We start from the raw sequence: 25,040 nt of genomic DNA, 5'->3' as shown, positions 1-25,040 counted from the left end.
TGTAAATTTATATATGTAACATCGTGCATTAAATTCATTGCTCGACGAAGCTATTGCATTTATCAAACATATATAACTGCGTTATAAAAGTCAATATCAAAAGAAAAGAGCAACCGAGATCTCTTATTGTTAACATCTTTTCAACTTAAAACTTTTATCGATAAATAACGTTCATTTGAAATAACAAACCGAACTTTCACCCTTTTTTCTTCTCGAAAAAAATTGCAAAATGTTCAGAGATCATATTTTAAAATAATATTTTTTTGTTTCCGATTCTCGATATTTAATTGATCGTTTCATCGATATAAATCGAGCTGATAATAATGAATTAGTGTAAAAGAAAAACAAAAAAAAACAGAATATGTTGTTAAACTTAGGATAAAATTAATATAATAGAACATAATCAAATAAAAATGAATTTAATTTGTGTGAGCGCGCTTCAAATAAATTGTGTCTCTAATGAGATTATCAAAGTTATATTCAGTCGAGCGATCAGAGTAGTTTAAGTTGATGGTTTAGCAAGAACAGTTGTTGCAATTCAAAGAGAAAGTAATATATCCATTGGTGTGGTTTCTGTTTGCAGACGATGAAAATCCAAGGGGCAAACCCGAGTCGTCGAAAACACGACGACGACTGATTATGAAGTTTAGTCGCACGAGCCGTCATTTCTCTCGTCACCTCCTGTCGTATTCTCCCTCCGAGGCCCTTCATCTTCGTCACCTTCTAACCTTCCTATTAATCGGACTGACCTTTTTTCGTAGTGTTTTACCATGCAATTGCGAAAAATCTAAACGATACGAAACAAACAAACTTTTAATAAAAGAGGATCAAATATTATATCCAAGAAACGACGAATCCAATGAAAAAGAACAACAAAACGTGTCTATCGTCGAGGAGTTTTCAAGTAAACCGGAAGTTCATGATTCGATAGATGAATCGATCCAATCCGACGATATTTTCGTGAATGATCTTTTAATAAAGGAAAACGATCCGAGTACGAGAAGACGGAAAAGAAGAAAGAAAAATCGTACAATCGTAGGTACGTCACAAAGGGAAGATACTTTCGTGGTAAATGACACGGATTCTCTAACGATTATTTGTGATAATACGACCATATGTGACACGAGAAAAGAGAACGATATTAATTCGACTGTTAATGGTACATCAGTAAAATGGATTACTCAAAATGTTAGTAAAGTTTTGGAGGAAGATGCACCGTTTCTTGGTTTTGAAGGTTCCCAGAAGTTTCCCGTTAAAGTTACACATAAACCACCATTGGTAGTTCCGCAACAGGAGAAATTTGATCGGCGTCATTTTGGTCCACCGAAAATTGACGTTCAAGAACCGACGGAGTCAGCAACGTCGATAGAACCACCTGATCTACCGAAAAGTCCAAGCAGAGATGTTCCTTTAAGACGTAAAACGGAGGAGATCGAAAGTTCGACGATGAAAGAAGAAGAGAAGAAAGAAGAGGAAGAGGAAAAGGAAGAGGAAGAGGAAGAGGAAGAGGAAGAGGGGGAAAAGGAAAACATCTTTCAAATGTCTGAAATTTCATCAACTACAACAGACGAAACTTCGAATGTGGATATCGTTTCTACGATCAAATCTACGATATTCCCTATCTTGACGTCAACAAGTGCGATCGAAAAGGATTTCCCTTCTTCTCCTCCTCCTCTTCCTCCTCGTGAGAATGTTGAACGTGTCGTAGATATCGAAGAAACGGTGACGAGGATAAAAGAGGAAGAGGATACTGTCACGGATACGAGTGTCTTCGAGAAAATAAATGTTACAATCTTGGGACTGTTCGAGATGACACGAGGACAAGAACCAAGATCCGCAGGACCTACCGAATTCCAGGCTGCTAAATTGGCCGTTGATCGGATCAACGAGATGAACATTCTGAAAAAATTTCATCTACGTCTCATCCATAACGACACTAAGGTAGGAACGCTAGAAAAATTGTTCCTATTTCTTACTTCTTTCTTTTTTCTTTTAGATATTAATAGGAAAATACCGTGTTTTGAACTTTAAACAAAATTTATCAATATTAAATCAATACGTTCGTCGTGATAAAATACAAAATATTCGTTAATTCGAGCTAGGAATGATTTTATTTACGACAGAACATTGATTTCTCTAATTCATATCTATTTCTACCAACGCTATAATATTTTACCTATTCTTTGCTAACAATGCATTGACCGATCATGAAATAGATCTGCACAATGGTCTCGCAAAGAATGATTCATAATACGATGCACGCTCATTCATTCATGTACAATGAACGCTCGACATTGCTATGAGTTTCTGGTAGACGCTTCGACGAAACGAAAACCACAGGTATCCTTTCCTTTCACTTCGTTTCTATAAGTAAATTTATGCATGTACACATTATATATATACATAAAAATTGTATAAAAAAATATAATAATTGAAACAAGTAGCGTAATGTACAAGAATATTGAATATCGTACAAAGCAAACATCTGATTTTGGTTTTATTTCTATTTATCGGAATCATAGTTACATGGTTTGAAATTTCATACGCGTTTTATTCCATAAACAATCATCCATTAACGAATAATTTGCTAAGAGCCATTCCATATTATTTATCACATATCTCACTTCCGCATCGCTTTAATTTATGTGACAACGAAAAAGAAAAACAAAACTTCAATCGATAATTCGATAAATTTTATAAAATCGATTGAATTCTTCTTCTACAATTGCAAATGACACGTGAAATAAAATAAATGAAATCAATCAAACGCGTTGATTAAAGTTTGATACTTTTAGCAGCGTCGTGATTAAAAAAAAAGAAATAATCTTAGCTTTTTATATTATGTCTATTTCAAAGAGCAAAATATACTCGGTATGCCATCAAAAAGGCAGCACACGTAATCGATAAAAGTCAACTTTCATTTCGCGACGCGATAAACATTCCACATACGACGATTTTCCAAATCTGACAAAGTACAAACGTCAATTTTATTTTTCGGTCCGATCGGAACTTGTTGCACCCTCGTCGAATCGTTCGGACAAAAACGTCCTCGTCAAACGTCCCTCGAAAATTCGTTCTATTTTTCTCAACCGAATTTTTTTCTCCTTTACCTTTTTTCCTGGGTCTCCCCGTCCAGGACAAACGAATGTCTTTTAAATTGCAATTGTTATTAAATTGTAAAGTAATCGAAATGGGTTCCGGCGTGGCAACATCACTTTTTTACGATTATTGACGAACGAGTTAACTTGACTCAACCTTTTTCAATTTTTGACTCGTTAAAAATGATTTTAACTCCCACATCCCATCCACCCTTTTGAATGTTCCCTTGGTTCTATCAACACCATCATTTTCAGACATTATCGTTGTAACCGTATTCATGATTTTGCATAATAATAACAGATTCGTTTCAGTTTACGCTTTTATGCATTACAAATATGTTCGTGTGTGATAACAACATATTATAATTTTAAAGTGCTTATATATAATATATTGAAATTGGTATCATTTTGAAGCTAATCGAACAATATAATATAATATTCATAAAATTGTAATAGATAAATTATAGGTAAAATTTGGATTTCATTGAATTCAGCCAATTAATCATAATCATAATTAATGACGAACATATATAAAGTTTCATTTTTATATAGAAAAATAAATATGATAAAACATAAAACTAACACTAATGATTCCGTTAGAGATCCGTGTGCACACGATGACGTGTGCTCATTCTGTACAGTAATTATCGTATAATTAATCTTTTACTCATCCATTTAATGAATCCAAATGTTTCTTTTTTGCGAATAATAAACTATCACGAGGATTAGAAAAATTTTCTCTTTGAGATAAATTTTCAATAGAAAGAGTAACACGAAAGCACTACAATTAGCAATATTTTTCTTATATTAAATAATTTACAAAAAGAAAATAATATTTCTAATTAAATTGTAAAAAGTAGCAATCGTAAATAAATAATATTAAAAATTTGTATATGTGCATATTTGACATTATGAAGGAAAGCGTTTAACGACATAGAACTCACACGGGAGCGTAAACGAGCTTTATTAGTAAAACTACTTCCATCAAAATCAGGATGGTAAGCGCGGGATCAAAGGAATTTTCCTCATCCCTTAAGTTACCTCGACGTTTAACGTCACAAATTGATAATAAGAGTCAATTTGGATGCTTAGAGAAATTCAATTAAATCTTTCTCTCTCTTTATGTATGTCTCTCTCTCTCTCTCTCTCTCTCTCTCTCTCTTTTTCTTTATCTTGTCGAAATTTACCGAATAAAATTCTTCCCTAAAAAAGTAAAATTTCAATTTTTTTAAAATTACAAACAAATTCATCTTCCTCGGATAAAATAAACGACAGATGAAAAAAAAAATGTAAAGTACGTATGATCATTTCCCGAGTTCGATGCAATCGTGCATCGTTGACCCCTAGCTCTGTCGAAAACCTCATTAAACGAGTAATCGAAGCACCACGTGGCTTTTATACGCGTTTGCCCGGAGCAAGTATGTATATATATACATGTGAACCGTTTACATCAGTTGTGTTACAAACCATGCCGCAAGCTATTCTGTAATTTAACCAATCCTCCACCGAACGAAACTCCATAAAAGCTTTGCCTTATACGATTGAGAAAGTATCCCGAAAAGTATCTCGAGTGTGACTAAATTGGAATTCGAGTTATGTTTTTCGATAGTCGTAGAAAAGGTGCAGCCTTGCGTATAACACGAACCTTCCTTTTACCTCCTAGCCTTTCAATTCCCTTTATTCTATATTTTTATCAATTCTTTTATATTACCTTATGTAAATAAATTATATTCAAATGTTTGTTTTACTTTTTCTTATTATTAGTAAATTTATCATAGATAATATTTTGTATTTTATGACATTTTACTGATCGTGCGAATGATATACGATTAATTTTGTTCTATTCTACCTTTCTCCATACATATCGTATATAGTTAATTTAAATATAAAAAAATAAAAAATATTCTCTATACGCGCAAAATTTACTATTTTAGCGAGGAAAAAGATAGAAACTTTTGAAACGACTAAACGTATATATTTGTTAATGAATAAAAATATAATTAAGAGGGTTTTTTAATTAAATGCTTTCTTTCTTTGAAAAATTTGATTACAAATTCACGAAAATTCGATGAAATAATCTTTAATAAGAAAACAAGGATTAGAAAGAGGAGGAAGAGGAAATTTCGTTCCACGAGCGTTGAGATTGAAATGGGTTACTGTTTCGAAAAGTGAATTATCGTGGAAAGCACAGCGTGTTCGGTATTATTCGATTAAACTGGAATAGAGTAAAAAGGTGGAAAAAGTAAAAACGTAGGTATAACACAACACCTACAGAGATATATACGTCATAAAATATATTTTATTTAAATAAGCTTATTTATTTTTGATTTTATTTGTAATTAATATTGATTTCCAGTAAAAAGGATACGAAGGATCGGATCCGGACCAGATGTTTCGCTTGTCCGCAAGACGATTTTAAAAAGTTAACGACGAACGAGAATCGTGCATTTACCAGACGCATCTACATATTTTAATTAAATGAAAGCGTTCGCACGTGAGAGCACGATTCCGTTCCAGAAAACGAACTCAAACTAATTTGCACTTCTTCGTTCAAGGACCAAAATCAATTTAGATATTAGTTTGACAATTAATCGGACGTAATTGGCCTTGACAATTTAACATTTTCTCTCAGAAAAAGAAAATGATTTACGAGAAACGTAAATTTTTCAACGAAAATTAATAATAACGAATCGCCGTAATTATAGATGAAGAAAATCGAACGTGAGTTACGACCAACTTCGAAAACTTTTTTTCTTCGAATTTGGCGGCCCTTTTACGAGCTCGCTATATATATATATATATAGCAAACAGCTTTCTCATGAAAGTGTGTAAAAAAGCGCGTGATCGATGACACGGTTTTTCTTGACATACAAAACGCTTTTCCACTTGCCCGTAGCCGTAGAGTCTTGATGTTTTGCGCATATTTACATAACGCTGAAGCGCGTATTCTTTTTTAAAACACGCGAGAGATCAAAAGCTGGATTGTACTTTCTATTTAATGTATACATACATTTCTTCTTACACTTCTCTCTGTGTAATATTTTCTTTCTCTGTTTTTTTCTTTTTGTTTTTCTTTTTCTTTTTTTCTTTTATAGTTTTAGTTTTAGTTTTAATTTTGAGCAAATCGTCGAGGAGAAATGCATCATCGTAGAAAATATTTATATAGTATCACGTTACACGTATCGTTATCGATGCTTCAATAAGTCCAACTGATGTATTAACATTTAATTAGCTAGCTTCCACGCAAGTTCACCTACGTAGATAATTCGTGACGTGCTCAGGAAATAATGAATCCTTTGTATGCTTACTAATTAGACGAAAAGTCATAATAATGAAGAAACGACGATGAGGAATGTGGGTGATTTATAAATTATTCAAATGTTATCACAGTTGGTCGTATAAATCGTGTTTTATCTGCATAACCTTTTAGGAGAATTATTGTCGAATTAAAGATTATAAATAAAAAAAAAAAAAAGAAAGGGTCAACTTTCGGTGGTAACATTTAACCGCGATCAGATAGAATTTTGATTAATTGCTAACTGTCCCAACGTGATTTCCGTTCTCGACACGATTCATTTTAAATCATATCTCTTCTTCCATCTTTCTATCTCTCGCTTACTCTTGTTATACCTAACGTAAACCCTTAAAATCCTTAAGCTTCTCCACGTAGCGGAGATCACATCGTGTTCTTCTCGAAAACGGCATACGGCGGGCCAGATTTACGGTATAATCGAACTTTCATCCTACTCAAATTCGTGCACTTATGTTACCTATATATATCTGTTCTTATTCAGCGTAGAAGAAATATTCTATTCACTCTTTCATATATCAGATCAAAAATTGATATCGCGTTGCGATAAATTATTTGGATAATGAAATTTCTAAATCTCGAAAGCTCGTCAAACATTTCGATACTGTCGATACAATATTATCATTTTTAATTACTTCTACGAATGTATCATTTTCACGACGAACTTATTGGAATCTCTCCTTTTGCATATTTTTAAACGAATTAAAATAATATTTGTCGAATAGATACGAGCATAGATGTATCTAAATTTTCGACTTAAAAACGTTAGATGAATCAAAAGTGTTAGAGAAACGACAAGCTTGAAGCTTATTTGTCTCACGTAGCACTAAACGAAAATATTTTCACTAGAATTTCATCCTGAAAAGATAAATTTTGGAAAGAGAATATATATTGCGGTAACTTTACTTTTCGAACTTTACATTGTTGCTTATTGTTCTGCTGCAATCTACGTTCCTAAAAGTAACTTGTGACTTCGTATTTTATAGTTGTATCGTTGATTAAATGCACAAAGTTCGCTCGAAGGGTTGCAAATTGCAGTTACTGTTTGGGATCTCTCTGGTAACTCATTTCAAGGTGTTACAGTATAACGTGACAACAATTCGAAAGTATTTTATGAACCGCCGGTTAGAATTTTGTTAAAAGCTACCGTGATTACGGTAACTTCTTTCAAATTGGCGAGATTTCCTTCAATTTAGAAATCGGAGCCAATTACGTACGGTCACAACGCTTTGGATTCCCTTATTCGATATTTGCGTGTATGTGCACGTATGTTTTTCTGTATGCGTGCGTGCATGTGCGTGTATGTGTGTGTCACCATTTTCTCCCCTTTCTACGTCTCATCTGCCCTTCGCAATTATCTTCCAACGTAAAACCTTTAACCATTCCAATGTTCGACACGTCCTTCGTATTTCTGGAACTAGAAAACACGTTTACACGACTGAATCGTGGTTTCTTTTATATTTCCTTTTTTCTTTTTGGTTCGTATTATTGAATCGAATAAAACTCGCTGGTATTTAAACGATCAATAGAATCATTTTTGTCTTTTTGTTTTTCGTTTTTTTCAAACTTGGGAAAAAGACAAACGAATAAAAATAGTTGAAAAATAATTCGAATGCGAATCGGTTATACGAGACGAATATTAAAAATGATTTATGCAGGGCTCGTACTAACTTCTCAGAAAGTTAAACATTTTTTTCTAAATATAAACGAAAAAGAATATGAGAATTTCAATGGAGAAGCATGATAACTCACGTATATATAATATATATATATATATCGTAAAGGACTGATATAGAATTATAAAATAGTCAAGTTAATAAAAGAAAAACATTCGCCAAGTTGTCTCGTTTCACATTCAATAGAAAAGAAATATTTCTTGAAATCTTATTATCGAAGTAATCCTATATTCATTCTGAAAGGTGGTGAACGTGTCTTTCACAGTTTCCTTTCTTTTACATATTACTATTACGAATACTAAAACAAAAATAAATTACGTTTCTAAATTGCAACGCGAGACGAATAATTATTTTTTCATTCTTTCGGATTAAAAGTATTTTTAGCAGATTTTATTTTTTAGCATATTACAACATACCAATATCGATGTGACTATACAGAATAGGAGCTTTCGAGTGATCAATAAGTAGCCTTAGGCAAATTACTTAATTAATATAAGATGGATTCTCAAAGCGAATGAGATTGCAGGTAGAAATTTCAATGTGCTTACATTTCGTGTAGTAATTTATATTCACAGGTATATTGTTTCATACGCATACGCATCATTTAAATAAGAATAAAAATTTATCCAGTTGTCTAATATAAAATATTTAACTTTTTTTTTTCTAATAAAAGCAATTAAATTCTGTTTCACACGAATGTATGTACAAAGAAAATTTCTAGACTGTAACGGGAATTTGTACATGGCGTTTATCTTTCCTCTTCCACTTTAATTCTTTTACTCTTTCAACGTCGATCATCGACTTCACTGTGATAATGAAGCAGAATCGAGTAAACTTGATTAAATTAGCAACCATTTTCCATTGTCGCTTTTATCTTTGTTTCTTTCACAAATAACTGTCCTCGCAAATAACTTCCCTTTTAATATTGTTGAAGATAAATCGATGAGAAAATACAAAAAGAAAAAAAGAAGAAAGAAAGGAAAGGAAGAAAGAAAAAGATCGAGGAAGTTCCTTTCGAAAACTTTTCAAATGAAAAAGTTGAAGTTACCTGGATGTTAGGAATCGGTGCTAATTGAATCAAAACTCGAAAAGGTTAACTTAATTATCCGACAAATCAACTGTACGATCTTTAAATTTATCACCGAGCCAATTTGAAAGTTATCGAAATTTCGGATTGATTGAAAAATTCAATCAAAATTCAATATTCCAACACTTGTTCGTGATGTACTTAGCCTGATTTTTTGGTTATAATAGATTTTTTTTTAATCGTATTAGGGTTCTTTATCTTGAATATAAGGACTTTGAACAATCCTATCACAGAATACACACTCTCCCTTCCTCTTTTTCTCCTCGGTTTCCGTTCTATTATCTCCCTTTTCCCCCTAAACAGGAGATCTTTTGCGAGAGACGAGGGCGACTGGCCAAAGAAGAAAATGTTTTATCCAGCTGGCATTTATCGTACAACCTCACCGCATGACGTACGAGCGGTGGCTTCATACGGCATCAGCATTTTACGAGCTAGTCAGTGAGATGCGGGAAAGAAATGGGCTAAATGTTGAACGAAGAACACCTTTTGGAAAAAGAGATCAACGAAAGACTAGTGTGTACACACCTGCTGGCCCAGCGCATCGATCCTTTTGAAATTTTCCCGATTTTCTACCGCCCACACCCCCCCTCCGTCCTATTTTCGCATCAATCATCCTCTTTTCTCCTTTTTCACTCTCTATGTATCATTGTCTTCCTATTTTTCCACACTACGTACATACTCCATCTTGATATAAATTATATTATATTTATAACAAATCTTACGATTTTTCTTCTAAAATTCATTCAACGCTTAATTCAATCTTATATATTGAAAAGTTTTATATAACATAAGGAGAATATTGTATCCGTATCTATTTTGGAGGATTAAGTATAATATCTTGAAATTTATTAAATCAATTAAACGGATAAATACAAAATGCTAATCAATTTAAACTTTCGTTTTGGTATTTTAAATATCGTACTCGGTAATATAATTTTATAAAATAATTATCAAGTTCACTCCAGGTTCATTCTTCATAATGTTCATACTTTGAATTTCATGTATAAATATCAGCAATATATAAATATGTTATAAAAGAATATGTTAGAAAAATCCGAAAAACGTTTATACCTCGGGAAAGAAGATTTTTCATAGCTGTCAAGGTTCTCGTCTTGTCACACGTCTTATTTCGGGATTTACCTTGACAATTGGAAAAAGTCCATTTCAACTTTCTTCCATTCTAGTGATTACTCTTTCTCTATTTACTTCAGTATCTTCTCAGCTTGCTTGCTTGCTTGCTTGCTTGCTTGCTTGCATTGGTAACAATTTATCGACTACGATTCGCAATCTGTTAAACGTTTCTCAGTTTTACCTTAAAAGTGTCGACAACACGTTTTCGTTTCTCTCTTTTCTTCTGTAACAAAGTAATAACGTCCACCTCGACCGGACACAAATTGACTAGAAACTATTACGAACTCACTAAATAAATTATTATAAAATATATTATATATTAATTATATATTATTTATTATAAATTAAACAAATTTAAATAATTAGAGAGATTATAAATGATCACAATACAAAAAGTGAAGAAAATAAATTGGAAATTACGAGAGTTTACTTATTATTTTCGATTTTGATTGTACAACAGAGAATACACGAAGATCATTCGAAACGATATAAGACTAATTAAAAAAGTATCATAATTCTGTAATGTGGACTAACGTAAAACTCATTATCCATTGATATTGAACTACTTTCGCAACAGGTCTCAAGCTACAAGTCGTTATTCTGACCATTACTTTCTTTAAACATATTTTTTTCCATGTCGTAATAATACTTAGAAAAAAATAATCCTTTATCCTTGAGGTGTCTTAAAATAATTAAAGAAAATAAAAAACAAGAAAAATAAATCTCCATGGAAAAATGTATAGAGACGATCTGTTAGAAAAAAATATCCATCATAAATATTGATGATCTGAAACGAAAACTTTTTAAAATGTTGGACAATGATAGAGATTTGGAACAAAATTCGAATAGAAAAAGAAGAAAATTTAATGAATTTTATTTAATAAATGAATATTTCCATATATATTAACGAAACTTCTAGGATGGATTTTGCAATATTTATCAAAACGAAATAACTGGGTGCTTTGCGTGAGAAATTCACTTTAGGTCCAATCTGAATTCTAGGACAAAATATTTTTTTTTTTATTTCGAACGATTTTAAAATAGATTATCGAAGTTTGATCTTACCTATAGAAAAAGACAAAATTATTTAATTTGATCTTTATTGCGAAATGATAGTTGACAAAAACTTGTGCGAATATTGTAACGGTTTATTCGTATAAATATATATATTCAATTATTTTTTTTCATTTTTGTTTTTTAATATTAATTAAAACCCGAAAGATACAAAGAAACAGAAGTCGGTAAAACCGAGAATCAGAGAATGAAAGAAATAGTAACCACTGCTTTTACGTAAACAAGAATATTCAGGGACGAAATAAAATACCAGAAATTAGCGAGACTAAGCTTTTCATAAAAGTATTGCAAGAAGAAAGTTTCATTTTGTAGTTGTTGCGAGAGTAAACTAAACGGGCGTAAAAAAAATAAAGCGTTTTAAAAGTGGCATTAAAATTATGTAAATATTTCCTTTAGAATATTAAAAATTTCCTGATACTTGTGTGCTTTCTCGAGTTAAAACAAAAAAAAAAAGAAACTATCGAAAGGCTAAATGAAATATAATAATTCTTGTTTTCTTTTCTTTTTTTTTCTATTACTTTATCAATTATATTAATATCTAAATTTTAAATTATTTGAGCAATGGAATGGTTCAATATTCGAATTTCGTATTCAAGTAGCTAGTACTCGATACGAGCCCGACGAAATTGTAACTTGTAAAGTGGGAAGTACTCGAACATGAATTGAATCAAGAAGTTCCTACTTCCTCTCGACCCACCATGAAAGGATTCACGCAAGAAAACCGTTAAGCTTTTCTGAGTTTCCAGCTCATCCGGGTTGAATAATTGCTCGTTAAGATTTACCTGCTTTTCTCTCACCTTACTGGATCTAATAAATTTGTATTAACTTTTTTTTTTATGTTTCGTGCGTGGCTCAAATGGCATCCCATAGGTTATATGGGATAACTGAGTTGATCCTTCACTCTTCCTTCGCCAAAGATACCTCCTTCATTCTACAAAGGAATCTTAATAAATCACAACTTTTTTTTTCTCTTCTCGTAATAAATGTGGTCACGTATATATAATAAATAATAAGAAGAATATTTTATTTTCAAACTTGTTTGAAGTCTAATTAAAATAATATAATGAAAGGAAATGATAAAATTTACACGACAACAAACTTATCTTTAAGAAAGTAGAAAAAAAGAAAAAAAGAAAAAAGAAAAACAATACATCCAAGAAAACACATAAATTCAATCTAGGTTAACCTAATACTATCTTCTACCTCATTTACTCCAATTTCATGTTTCAGTGCGATCCTGGCGTAGCCGTGGACAGATTCTTCCATGCTCTCTACTCAAGAAGAACTAACAAGCTGATGCCTCTCCTCCTTGGTACAGCGTGTTCCGAGGTAACTGAAACCTTGGCAAAGATCGTACCTTACTGGAACGTGATTCAAGTATCTTTTGGCTCGACCGCACCTGCACTCTCAGATTCGACCGAATTTCCATTGTTCTTGCGAACTGTTGCTCCGGATTCCAGTCACAATTCAGCAAGGATAGCTTTGATCAAACATTATGGTTGGGATACAGTAAACGCGCTTTCACAAACTGGAGATATGTATTCTCTGGTAAGTAATCAGTCACTAGTCTAATTACAATTCCTATCATTTAAATAATAAATATGCAAAATTATATTCGCCATACGAAAAACAAACAATACATCTACATAGTTACACATTTCTCTATCCAGTTAATAAAAAATGTTTAAATTTTAAAATATATCGTTGCAGGCAATAAACGATCTAGTGACGGAATTGGAGCAAGCCAACATCTCATGCAGGGCAACCATCACCTTCGCTGAAAATGATTACAAGGAGCAACTGCGAAATTTAAAAGTAAGAATTACTTACTGCAATTATTAAAACTTACAATTCGTGTCAATTTTATTCGACTTTATTCGCTTTAACTTTCGAGTGTACGAAATGCGACGTATGTACCTTTAATCTCGAAAAAAAAGTACAATGCTTCTTTCGCGTTATCTAAAAAAAAAAAAAGAAAAAGAAAAACATTTTAAACAATTATCCACGTTACCTAATCACTATATTTAGTTAACGAAATTCCAATTAAAGTGGAGCCAAGTCTTTAATCAGTTAATTATTGAAAAACGATGCGCTTTAGTGGAAGATCTTTCGTTTTAAGAAATGGCACACATATAAGAAGATACCTCCTACTACCTAAAGTTACCAGGTCTTTTGTATAACGGAATTTATGAAGAAGAATTAGGGTGGTACATTAAAGACCATTAGGTCGACGCGTTAAATGAGGCGAACGCTATTACTCTTACGTTCTCTCCGTTCAAGGAAGGAGAAGGTTCCTCCCCTGGCCCCTGCTGCTCGTTTTCGCGACTACGTGTGAAACAGCCAAGTGCAACCTAGCGTAGAAAGTCAAGTGGAATTATTAACCTACTTCTCGTATGCATTTTATTTCGTTTTACGATTTCCCAACTAACCGAAAAGTCCCACCTAAATCGAACTTTTCTACCATTGTTCAAACGTATAAACAAGAATATAAAGAATAATAATAGTAGTCTGTACTACCGACTCGTTCTGCCTTATAAAAAGCGACGTCGAATAGGGGAGGAGGGGGGGATTGGTTAATAAAAAAAACAGGTAGAGAGAATGAGGGGGATAGAAAAACACAACAAAAGATATCGATCGACTACTATACGTTCGTAATAGATTCGTAAAACTATCAATTCGAGAGAATCGTTTTAACGAGAATTCCTTTAGTAGAAGGGTATTATCCAAAAAAAAAAAAAAAAAAATTAAATAGAACAGACGTTTCGTCGTCGTCGTCGTCGTCGTTCGAATGATTCTCTCTCCCCGGCTGCCGGCTGATAAAAGAAAAATCTATCTGGATAATCGAGACCAAACAACAGCAACAAAAGAAAAAGATTAATTCACGTTTATGCGACACCTTAATCGAGCTTTACAAAGAAACACGCTGGTAATCGATGATTCATCGTTATTTACCTATAATAAAAATTTTATTAAACCAAAACAATTATGATCGAGAATACATTGATGTCATAGTAAAAAAAAAAATAGAAAAAAAATAGAGGCGGGGGGAGAGGGTGGGGATAATTTAAAAATTATCTACGAAAATTTAGGAAATAGAAAGAAAATGTTGTTGTTCGTCGTATGATGTCTCGCTTTAGAAACTCGTAACGATCCTCTCGTCTCCTTGACTATTTTCGTTCTGACGAACAATGTCACTCGCAGATCGTTACGAGAGTTCCCTTTCTCCCACCCCCCTTGTTCTCCTCCTCCTTCTCCTCTTTCTCACGTTCTCACTCTCTCTCTCTCTCTCTCTCTCTCTCCCTCTATATCTCTATCTATCTATCTTTCTCTATATCATTCGTTTGATTCCGATAATAACCATTATCGGCTTGTTAATTACGCGATAATTACGTGTACGTTCTATCAACTTGATGTTTTATTACAGGAGCTCGATACTCGAATCATCATCGGCAGTTTCTCACCAGAACTAGCACCCTATATATTTTGCGAGGTAAGTTATCTCTTTTTCTATTTTTATCCGAGTATAAGAACTTTGTATGCTTTAGAGAAAAGTATCCTCTCTAACTTTGTTAGAATTTATTGGAAAATAGGGAGTAAGAAGATAAACTCGGATTAAAAGAGAGTAAATCCTTTTAATGGTAACGTTAGTATCAATCTTATAGAAAATCATTAAATATATTATTCATAATATATTTGTGTCTAACTTTTCTAACTTATAACACCTTCTTCTAACTTGAAAAGTAACTTTTCAACCGAGATATCTTTATATTCGAATTTAAAGATGATAAATATTCATCGTAAGTTAGATCGTTGATTTCTTTAATCTACAGGTATAAAGAAAAAAAGTGCTAATTACTATGAAACTTACGTATTTACTTTCGTAGCTTAAATACTTGTAGTATGTATACAGTATGTATAAATATATATATATATGTGAATGTGTGCATGTACTTTCAAAAGTTCTCCTTTTAAAAAGTGTACACTTTCGTTTGACTAGACACCATGCATCCTTCTACAAACACATTTATCTTCTCGCATGCAATTGCATTTAATATTGGAGGGTACGCAAAGATTGTCAAGTTAATGATTTGTTTTTTTTCTAAGATCATATTACCTATTACTACTGAATCTCTTTCGACGTATATTCCCCTACCACAAACACGTACATTAAAAGTATTATTGTCAGTAGAAGTTTACAAGTTTAATCAGCCATCTAGGTACGTTCTCAAAGCGTTTTTAAAAACTAAAGTTTTACTATAAGGATTAATAAAAAAGATCTTGTACAAACTCCTAGATATTATTTAACAAAACAACATTTTATTTCATCTATTTGAAAAAATACGTTTTCTTAAAGCCTGATATTAAATTGTTAAAAAAAGAAAAGAAAAGAAAAAAGTAAGAGAGAGAGAGAGAAAAGATAAACCACACCATCAAACAGGATTGCATTCCTTTAAAGTGGACAATCTTTTGAAACAAGAGAAAGAAAGTGTGCTTTTAAGTTTCTTTAAAAACCTAATGGTTTCCGTGTTTGAAAGGGATGTAGAATGAAGATGTTTCTCTTAAGAGATATCTTCTTCCTATCTTGAAACTCTGAGCGAACTTAACTGTGCGCATCTCCGTGTGAACACGATAAACAGTAGGTGGAATAGAATTTCTTCAATATAGATCTGAAAGATCGATTTGCTAGATCTATCTTATCTTGGTCAAGCTTTGGAACGATCCAATAAACAGATGGCCGATGTTCATCGAGTGCCATTACGTTAAGTAATATCTCTAACGGGTTTTCCTGTCACTCGAAATAATCGATTCGGCCATTGGTTTTTTTCAATATTTAAATAGGCACTTATTATTCTCATATTCATGAGAGAACACTTCTGAATACTTTTTAAAATATATAATATTTTTCTCTCTGCTCTCGTAATACGAAAAAATGAATGATGAAAAGATTTCAGGTAACTTTGTGTTTTCTGATAAATGTGAGAATAACGCATATGCGAAAAAATGACATATTGACGTGTCTAGTTTTATAAATGATTAGATTGATATTAATAGAATCTCGATAGAATAACTTATCGTTTTTTTTTTTTTTTTTTACTAACAATAAGAATATTACGATCATATCGAACTGGGATACAAATGAGTGTAGTGGAGTAAAAAATTAATTATAAAAGGCAAGAAACGTTGAGAGAGATAAAAATATGTACAATTTCATTCGAGATAATTAATTCTATTAATTGTTAATGTTTTCTTTTATTAATATCAATGCGACAGTCGATGTAACTTTATTGCACATAATACGAATAACAAATATAGGGAAATAAAAAATATTATCGATCGGTCATATGATTCTAAGATATATTAAATAACATTTCATATTGTGTTTCCTAACAAAACATTCTACTCGCATACCGTTGGTGATACGTTGAATTTTTTCTCAAGGATCATTTATTTTTATATGAAAAATATTTTTTTACCTTTAAAAAATTTGCGTTAGATACTCGCTAAAGAACGAAGAAATAATTTTTGTAATTAGTAATAATTATATTATATTTCACCCCTATCATTTTTTCACTAATTATTTTCTTATTTTCAATTAATATCGTAATTCACGTTTTCTTTTTCAATTAGATAAATTTTAACAACGAATGAAATAATAACGTGGGCCATCGGTGGCTTATGCGACTTGAATGGAAAAATTAACGTATTAATTATCTTGTTCTAAACTGCTGATAAAACTTTCGATTACATCTATTTTTACAAAAGAAATAAAGTTTTACGATTACTGTGTTTCCATTAACGAACTTCAATTTACCGCATAAATGCGTTTCCAGTCATGCGAATCGAATCTCGTGTTTTTTCATCTTGCACAAATAAAACGGGAAGGATTTTTTTTAAACGATAAAACCACGTGATTCATTTTCTGCGTGATCAATTGTAATCAATGGAATTTACGTAAAAAGAAAAAACAAAATGTACGTAATCTCAACGCGTGGTAAAAATGAAACTTGTAATATCACGTGAAAAATAATCAATTGATTCGTATTTACAGTGATTGTCCCTGAAAATCGTACACCGTAATAATTACTTGATTTTTCCATGAAAACTATTGATATAATGTGTTTAAAATGAAGAAAATACATTAGAATAAACAAATTATATATTTAATAAGTATAACTTAAAAGCTTTAATTATAACAAGTAAATTAAACGAATATGAAAATAAAGTGCAGGAAACATCTGTCACTAAAAATCGTACGTGTTAGTATAACTGTGAAAACAGAACGAATAGCTAATTTTTTCGCATTAAATAATTGATCATCCTTCGTTTTAAATTTAAATGTTTTTATAGTATCAGAATCAATTGAATATCTATCAAAGTAAAAATAATACAAAGTACGTTTATTTAAAAATTACGTATCTATTAATATACTTAGAATATTAAATAATTACGATCTGATATTATTAAATGACAATTTTCAACTCAAAGACATCAATGATTTCAGGAACGTTAAAAATATCCTAAATATTGGTAGAATATATTATAGTATTAAAAATACCTTAAATGATTATTAATTAATCGAAAAAAATGTGGATTGTAGTTTAAAAACACGGAGTATAAGTAGGAACTACCTTCCTCTTCGAAATCCACCGTTAGACTGTTTCATTGTCCCCAAAGAAAATCGATTAAATTTCTTTTGTTGATCGTTGTTTATATGACGTTTAGAAGGTTGCGCATGTGTATAACTAAAATAATATTCGTAATAAATAGAATCTCTTTCTTCGGAACGTCATATAAACAACAGTCAATAAAAAAAATGTTAATTTACTTTCATACAGGACAATGAGCAAATCTAACGGGGGGTTTTGAAGAAGATGGTACGTTGAATTTATACTGGGTGGTTTTAAATAACAATATATATTTCTTTCGATTAATTAACAATCATTTGGGATATGTCGAATATTCTCAAGGTATATTCATCCCCACTAATTTCCATAAACAAACGCATCTAACAATAACTGTCTATCGATGTATATCATACATACCTACGCGCACACATACATACACATTACACTTACACTAAAATCTTCGATAATTTCGTTCAACTGTCGATCGACTGTGGGGTGGTTATATTTTACTCTCTCTCTCTCTCTCCTTTGATGAAGTTTCATAAAATTTTATCTTCATCGTCTCTTTAGAAGTTATCACTTCAAAAATCGATCGATTAATCTCATTTTCTTACAACGTTACAAACACAAAAAAATAAAAGATAAGAGAAAAAGATAAAACAATAAGAAGAAATGTCGAAAAATATTATTCTATCTGATGAAGAAAAATTACGAAGTATTACATACCTACAATAAGATTAAACTTCGAAGTTTTTGAATAACTTTAACTGTTAATCTCGACAGTGAGACAGGAATTTTAAAGTCTCGCCTATATATTTTTGTTATCACTTTTACTACTTTCCCCAGTTGAAGTGCAAAGTAAAGAAAGGAGATCCCGATTTACGGCAAAGTGGAAGAGTCCGATACCGTGAAACGATGGTTGCGTATCGATTTTTTCATTCGCCTTCTTTTATCCTTGTTTTTTTTTTTTCTTTCTTTTTTTATTTCTTTTCTATTTTACTTTTTTCTATTTGTCGAATTATTTTTCATCAGAGAGGGATACATATTTTCTTTTTGATGGATCGAAATAAAAAACGAGTCTTCGACTTTTCTTTTTTTTTCTTTTGAAAATCATTAAAATGCGACAGAGTTCGTAATAACGAATGGAAGAACGTATATGCGAATGTAAAATAGAAAATAAATGTAACGTATCACAGAATGGTTGGTGCAAGTAATACGCGTTTGATTGGTCGAGACAAGAATAGTATATAGTTCGTTAGAGATTCAGTTTTTTTTCCAATTAAAATTATAACGTGGGATGAATCTTATTTTTATTGTTTTTATCCTCGTATAATTCATGTATTTGGTTCAAAACGAGTGCAACACAACGGTCTTTTTTTTTCTTTTTTTTCTTTTCAATGTTTATATTTTTCCGAATTGTTACACATTTGTTTTCGTTTCATGCGATATGGGATATTTCAGTTTCTAAGCGAGAAGTTATACGATAACGTTTTAATATCGATTGCCGTTGCTTTTAAAAGTAGTTAAAGGTCGGCGTTGGTTAAAAGAAACGAATAGACGAAAGGAAAGGAAAGACAAAAATAAATGGAAGAAAGCAAATGGACGTATATATGTGTGTGTATATATATATACAATACTGTATAAAGACTTTAGGGTAGGGTAGCTCTATTTCTTCTTGATGTCATTTCTCGTTATATCGAAGATAACGTCCAACTGTCAAAAAAGATTTTTATTAATAATGCGAGAATCCGTCTATCATTTCTTCAATCAGACAAATAATTCTCTTGATCTTATTACGTTTCTCAATTCTGACACGTTACATCAAAGATTAATCAAGAAAAGAAGAAAAAGCCGCGCGATTGCCGGATATTAAAATCAAATAAATGTAATAATGAAAAGAAAGTAGAATTTTCGAACGTTCAAGGACCGGTAGAAAAAAAGTTGTCAAGAAATATGAAAAAGTGAAAACATAAGAAGGAGAGGTAGAAAACAGGTACAGTTAACCGTATACAGGTACTCAAACAAATTGGATTTCACTAAAAGAATTGTCCAAAGCTGTTATGAAAATAACTCCGGGTAATTCCAAGAGAGAAACGTTGAAGAGAGTTAAATAAAGGATAGAACAATTAATAATTCATATAGCTTGTATTGTCTTCCTTTGTTTCCAGGCTTGGAAACTTGGTATGCTCGATGGGGATTACGCTTGGATTCTACCAGGTGACACCATGAACCGGTTTGAGGGGCCTGACGATTACATACCCTCCGGACCTGAGGAATGTACAACATCTCAGTTGATGCAACCTTTGGATGGGGTGATCATAGTTAAAAGTCATGATCATACTCTTAAAGGAGAGGTCAGCTATTCCGGTTTGGTAAGATTTCATTAAAAAGTAATCAAACAATTCAAATCTTTATCTATAATGTATGTTTGTAATCACGAAAAGAATGATGTATATATGTATATACGTAAAACTTATTTGACAACGAATATTCCAGTAAAATCCTCGGGATTTATAATAATAATAAATATGTAACAATTCAAATTAGACTAATGGAAATGTAAGAAAATTTCTGTTCATTTTACTTTATACTTCTTCTACTTAAACTTTGACATTCTTTCTTTTACATTCGAGAAAATAAAATTCTTGTTTCATAAGTATTATTATATCTTATCGATTAATAATGATATTACTTAGAAACTTATCTACCCGTCATCCTTGCCGATTAAGGTTAAAGGTTCAATCATTTTCATGGTAATAAAACGGATCAAATGTTAACGTATAACAATACTTATGGTTAGCCAAGAGCTTCGGTATGGTATAGTTACTTCCGATCAAAGTTAAAACCCATTGTTTCCTCACCTTACGATCACAAGGATTACACTATACACTGTGAGTAAGAAAATTGTTAGATATAATAATATAGAGGTTTGTACTCTTTGTTATGGATACATAATAATCGTAAACTCTTGAAGGGAAGCGTAGACACGAGAATAAGCCCGAGAATAGAAAGCTAGTTTGCAGCTGGTTCTGGCTTGTACCATTGTCAAGGCTACTAAGAGATGAACTCACTGTCATCCCATATTCTTGATTCAAGCGAGCATCGCTCGGCTTGAGAAAGAGAATGCTTGGAATATCTTACCGACCTTCTCAATATCTACCCAAAATTGTTATACTCTGATATTAATCAACTAATGAAAAGCTTCAATGTAGCAAAATTTAAATAATTTTACAGAGAGAGACGAAAACAAAATAAATAAATAACGAATGAAAATATTATTATTACTCTAAAATATTAAAAGAAAATAATAGGCAGTTTATTTCGTAAGAGTTCTACTTTAAAGAACACTCATTTCTTAATATTTATCGGTTGACGCATTAAAATTCAAATAAAACGTGAAACTCTATTGTCTTATTCTACGATTGCGTCGCCAACGGCACACGTACACTACGACTGCTCTTTTAATATGTGCGTCACAGGGCACCTTTTTTTTACTTTAACCGTGCCTTCGCCCATTTCTGAAAGCCGAACATTTCGCGTAGGCGGCGAATGGCCGACTTCTGCTATGTTTCAATTGTCGTCGTTCTTTTCTCTCTCTTTCTCTCTCTTTTTCTCTCTCCAATGCCGAAATATTCTAGAAAAAAAAAAAAATAAGCTAGGGCACTTCACTTCTTTAAACCATTCCGCTTCGTGCGTCGATGTTTCTCAAGGACGTAAAAACAAAAAAAAGAAACAAAAACCTTTATCTAAGAAACAAATGAATTTAAATAATTACATGCTAGAAAATAACTCGAAAATACGAACGCGCATAGACAACGGTAAAATAATAACTTTAAACTCCACTCGTACGCTCTATTTAATTAACTTCAATGTGGACAATAAGTAATTAAAAAAGCCAACAAATCAAAATAATGTTGTTAAATTATGCTTACATGTAGAAGAGACTGGAGTAAGTTGATTTAGAAGTAGGTCAATAAAATCAAATTATCTGGGCACTGTGTATACATACACATTCATTAATACTAATTGTTTAAAATTTATTATTTATCTACTTATTATGATATAATATTTGAACAACCGTATATGCTGACAATTGCAATTCCCATGGTCTAACCTAATTGGAGTGACAGAAGATCGTTACACGAATTACCTTAGATGACGATAGACAATCTTAATTTATTCAATCTACGATGACAGAGAATATCGATCTTTTTAAAATATGCAATAATTCATATAGTAAATGATCTCAACCTATTATTCAAATAATTACATTAATTTAACTATAATAATCAAGAGACAGATTAATATTTCGCAATTTGACATATAAGTCGAAGTTTGATAAGTGAAAAGCTTCGATTATAGAAATCCTTTAAATAAGGGTTCAAGAGTAGTATGAAAGTATTTACACGTGATCGATAAAAAACAACTTCGATCATCCATAAGATCATTCGATAATCTATTTCTGAAATTTTGTCTTTTCCAATTATCCAGGATTTACATTTATTAAAGCGACTTGTAACATTAAAGTAATTCGACAATAATCCAAATAGACATTGAAATTTAACAATTTATCCAATTAAACATATTTAGCATATCGAATTTACATAAACATTAGAAACAGATCTGTTTCATAAAACAGATGTATAATATAATGTGCAATATGCAAGCTTTAAAGGGAATAGATCATTGATAATTCTAAGTATCCAAACGATTTTATAAATAGAAAAAACTTTCCAATTTTTATTTTTTATTCCAAATATTTCATCTATTTAACAATAATCTGATCTCTTTCACAGACAAGCACTGAATTTATTTCGGAACTCGCTAAACGAGGTGTAGCATCTTCCAAATTTGCTGCACAAACGTACGATGCTGTCTGGGCAATGGCATTAGCATTGAATAAAACTGAGACTGAATTAAACGAAATGAACATGACCATGGCCAAATATACGCATCAAAACAAGACTTATGCTGAATATCTGCTCGGACAACTTAAAATCTTACACTTTATCGGTGTTTCGGTAAGTATAAGAGGATGTGGTTTATAAAATTTATTATAAAAACACGAAAACTATTTTAATTTCCATATTTATAATACAATAATAATAATAATAATAATAATAATAATAATAATAATATAAAAAAATAAAGAATTTTTTCTATTAAGAGAGAAGTTAAAAAAATCGATCGTACGAGGACATTGGCTTAGTTCGTTGGATGTATTTCCCGAGAAATATACACTATCCATCATTTCTATGTAGCAAAAAGGAGGGTTTATTAGCTTAGCGGTGATACGTCGATATATCGCGAAAGGAGTAGAACGAAAGGAAGGAGTTTCGCTTTGACAACGCTTTTGCTTTTAGGGGCCGGTTTCTTTTGACGGCGCGGATCGTGTTGGAATCACCGCCTTCTACCAAAGGCAGGGTAAGTTAAAACGCTAGATTAATCTTGATACATTCCCTTTACATCCTACTAACGCATATAAATGCAAGAGAAAGAGAGAAAGAAAGCCGTGCTTATTCCAAGGTTAAACGTTGTCCTAAAAATTCCTTACGAGCTACCACGTGTTGCACTTTTTTTTTCATGCCCGTTCAAATGCATTTAGTTGCATTGCTGGAATGAAAAAAAATCGAATATTCCAAACACTTCTATCATCTCTTTCTTCCTTTCTTTCTCTAATTCTAATCTAAAACTGATTTATTCATTATGATATATAAAATAGTGTTATATTGATAATAACTGATGGGCGTGTTCTGAGACGCATAAAATGCCTAAAGCTGAGTAGAAATTGTCAGCAATTATCTACGCGTAATACTATAATAAATCGGATATCCTCTCCACATATCGCGGCTAACTGGCACGTAAACGCTCCGATGATTCCATTTATGAGATTTCCATTGTGAAGTGCACATCCCAACGATTTTCACGCTATACATCCGTTACGGTAAAAGCACGTTCGTTTATAGCCGATATGTTGTAAAAGCTACGTTCTTAACCAAACCAGGAAAGATCATGTTGCCGTGCGGAAAAACGATTCTTCTTACATTAGAGTTTCTTGAGAGAAAGAAAAAAAAAAAATAAAGGACCGTTACGTTAACTATTACAAAAGGAACAAGAAATTTCTCGAAGAAAATGAGAAATTTTATATTACTGAAAAAGATCAAAGTTAACCCGTGGTATATCGAATTATTAATAAATTTTATCCGTTATCAAAGTATAAATTATTATTATTATTATTATTATTATTATTATTATTCTTTTCCAATAACTCGATTTACATGGTTAAAACCAGGTAAGTGTAGTAAACTCCACTCACACGGGGTTTTTTCCCAACCAAGTATGAATGGGTTTTCCTATTCATTGTGTTGATGGATCCATTATCTGGATTTAATTGTTTCTATTTTTCTTTCGCTATATAGAACAACATTCATCCATTTCGTTTATCCACTGCATACACTATCTGAGTTTTCCCGTCTTTATTGTTAATGGTCAATGATTGTAATATCATCGAAGCACTTTCGACATATACAGTTTAGGATTGTTGTGTGCTGTTTTGTGTGGTTATATCCGATTCGAGTGTCCCACAGGGTGTGTTCGTCTACACAATCGCACCCTACTAGTGGTCTGCAAGCTGTACCCTTCAAACATGGCCTGATGAACCTCAGGAAGGAGTCCTATACGTTTTCTTATTGTTTTCTTTATCCATTTTTTCTGGATTTTTCCCTTTTAGTCGCCTCTTACGACAAGCAGGGATTACTGAGGGGGTATTCTTATCACCCGCCCCTCTCACGGGGTTTATTATTATTATTATTATTATTATTGTTATCATTAATTAATCATGTTTTTTCTGTATACAAAATGCACGTAACTGACTGTAAATTAGATTTTTCTTTCCTAAAATAATGATAATAAAAACTCATTACATTCTACGACGCGAATAACTTCGTGAAAATATATAATTTTCGTAAAGGTGATAAATATATACATATGAAAAGGTAGAGATGGAAAGACGATAGAAAGAAAAAGAGAAAAATCTTT

The 25,040-nt window shown here is 31.8% G+C and overlaps 1 protein-coding gene across 1 annotated transcript in view; it reads left to right on the top strand.

Moving 5' to 3' along the window:
* The window catches only part of LOC122525218 (gamma-aminobutyric acid type B receptor subunit 2), a 46,328-nt gene that overhangs the window by 4,247 nt on the left and 17,041 nt on the right, over positions 1 to 25,040 (top strand). The window contains exons 2-8 of the mRNA XM_043647909.1: positions 584 to 1,941; positions 12,607 to 12,924; positions 13,087 to 13,191; positions 14,801 to 14,866; positions 20,171 to 20,374; positions 22,799 to 23,023; positions 23,366 to 23,426. Coding sequence (XP_043503844.1) covers positions 640 to 1,941; positions 12,607 to 12,924; positions 13,087 to 13,191; positions 14,801 to 14,866; positions 20,171 to 20,374; positions 22,799 to 23,023; positions 23,366 to 23,426 — 2,281 coding nt within the window. The 5' untranslated portion in view covers positions 584 to 639. The remainder of the gene's footprint in view (positions 1 to 583; positions 1,942 to 12,606; positions 12,925 to 13,086; positions 13,192 to 14,800; positions 14,867 to 20,170; positions 20,375 to 22,798; positions 23,024 to 23,365; positions 23,427 to 25,040) is intronic.

Source organism: Polistes fuscatus, unplaced genomic scaffold, assembly GCF_010416935.1.
Source record: "Polistes fuscatus isolate 324 unplaced genomic scaffold, CU_Pfus_HIC Scaffold10, whole genome shotgun sequence".
Classification (NCBI taxonomy): Eukaryota; Metazoa; Arthropoda; class Insecta; order Hymenoptera; family Vespidae; genus Polistes; species Polistes fuscatus.
Note: the sequence above shows the minus strand (reverse complement) of the source record. Positions and strands in the feature narration are given on the sequence as shown.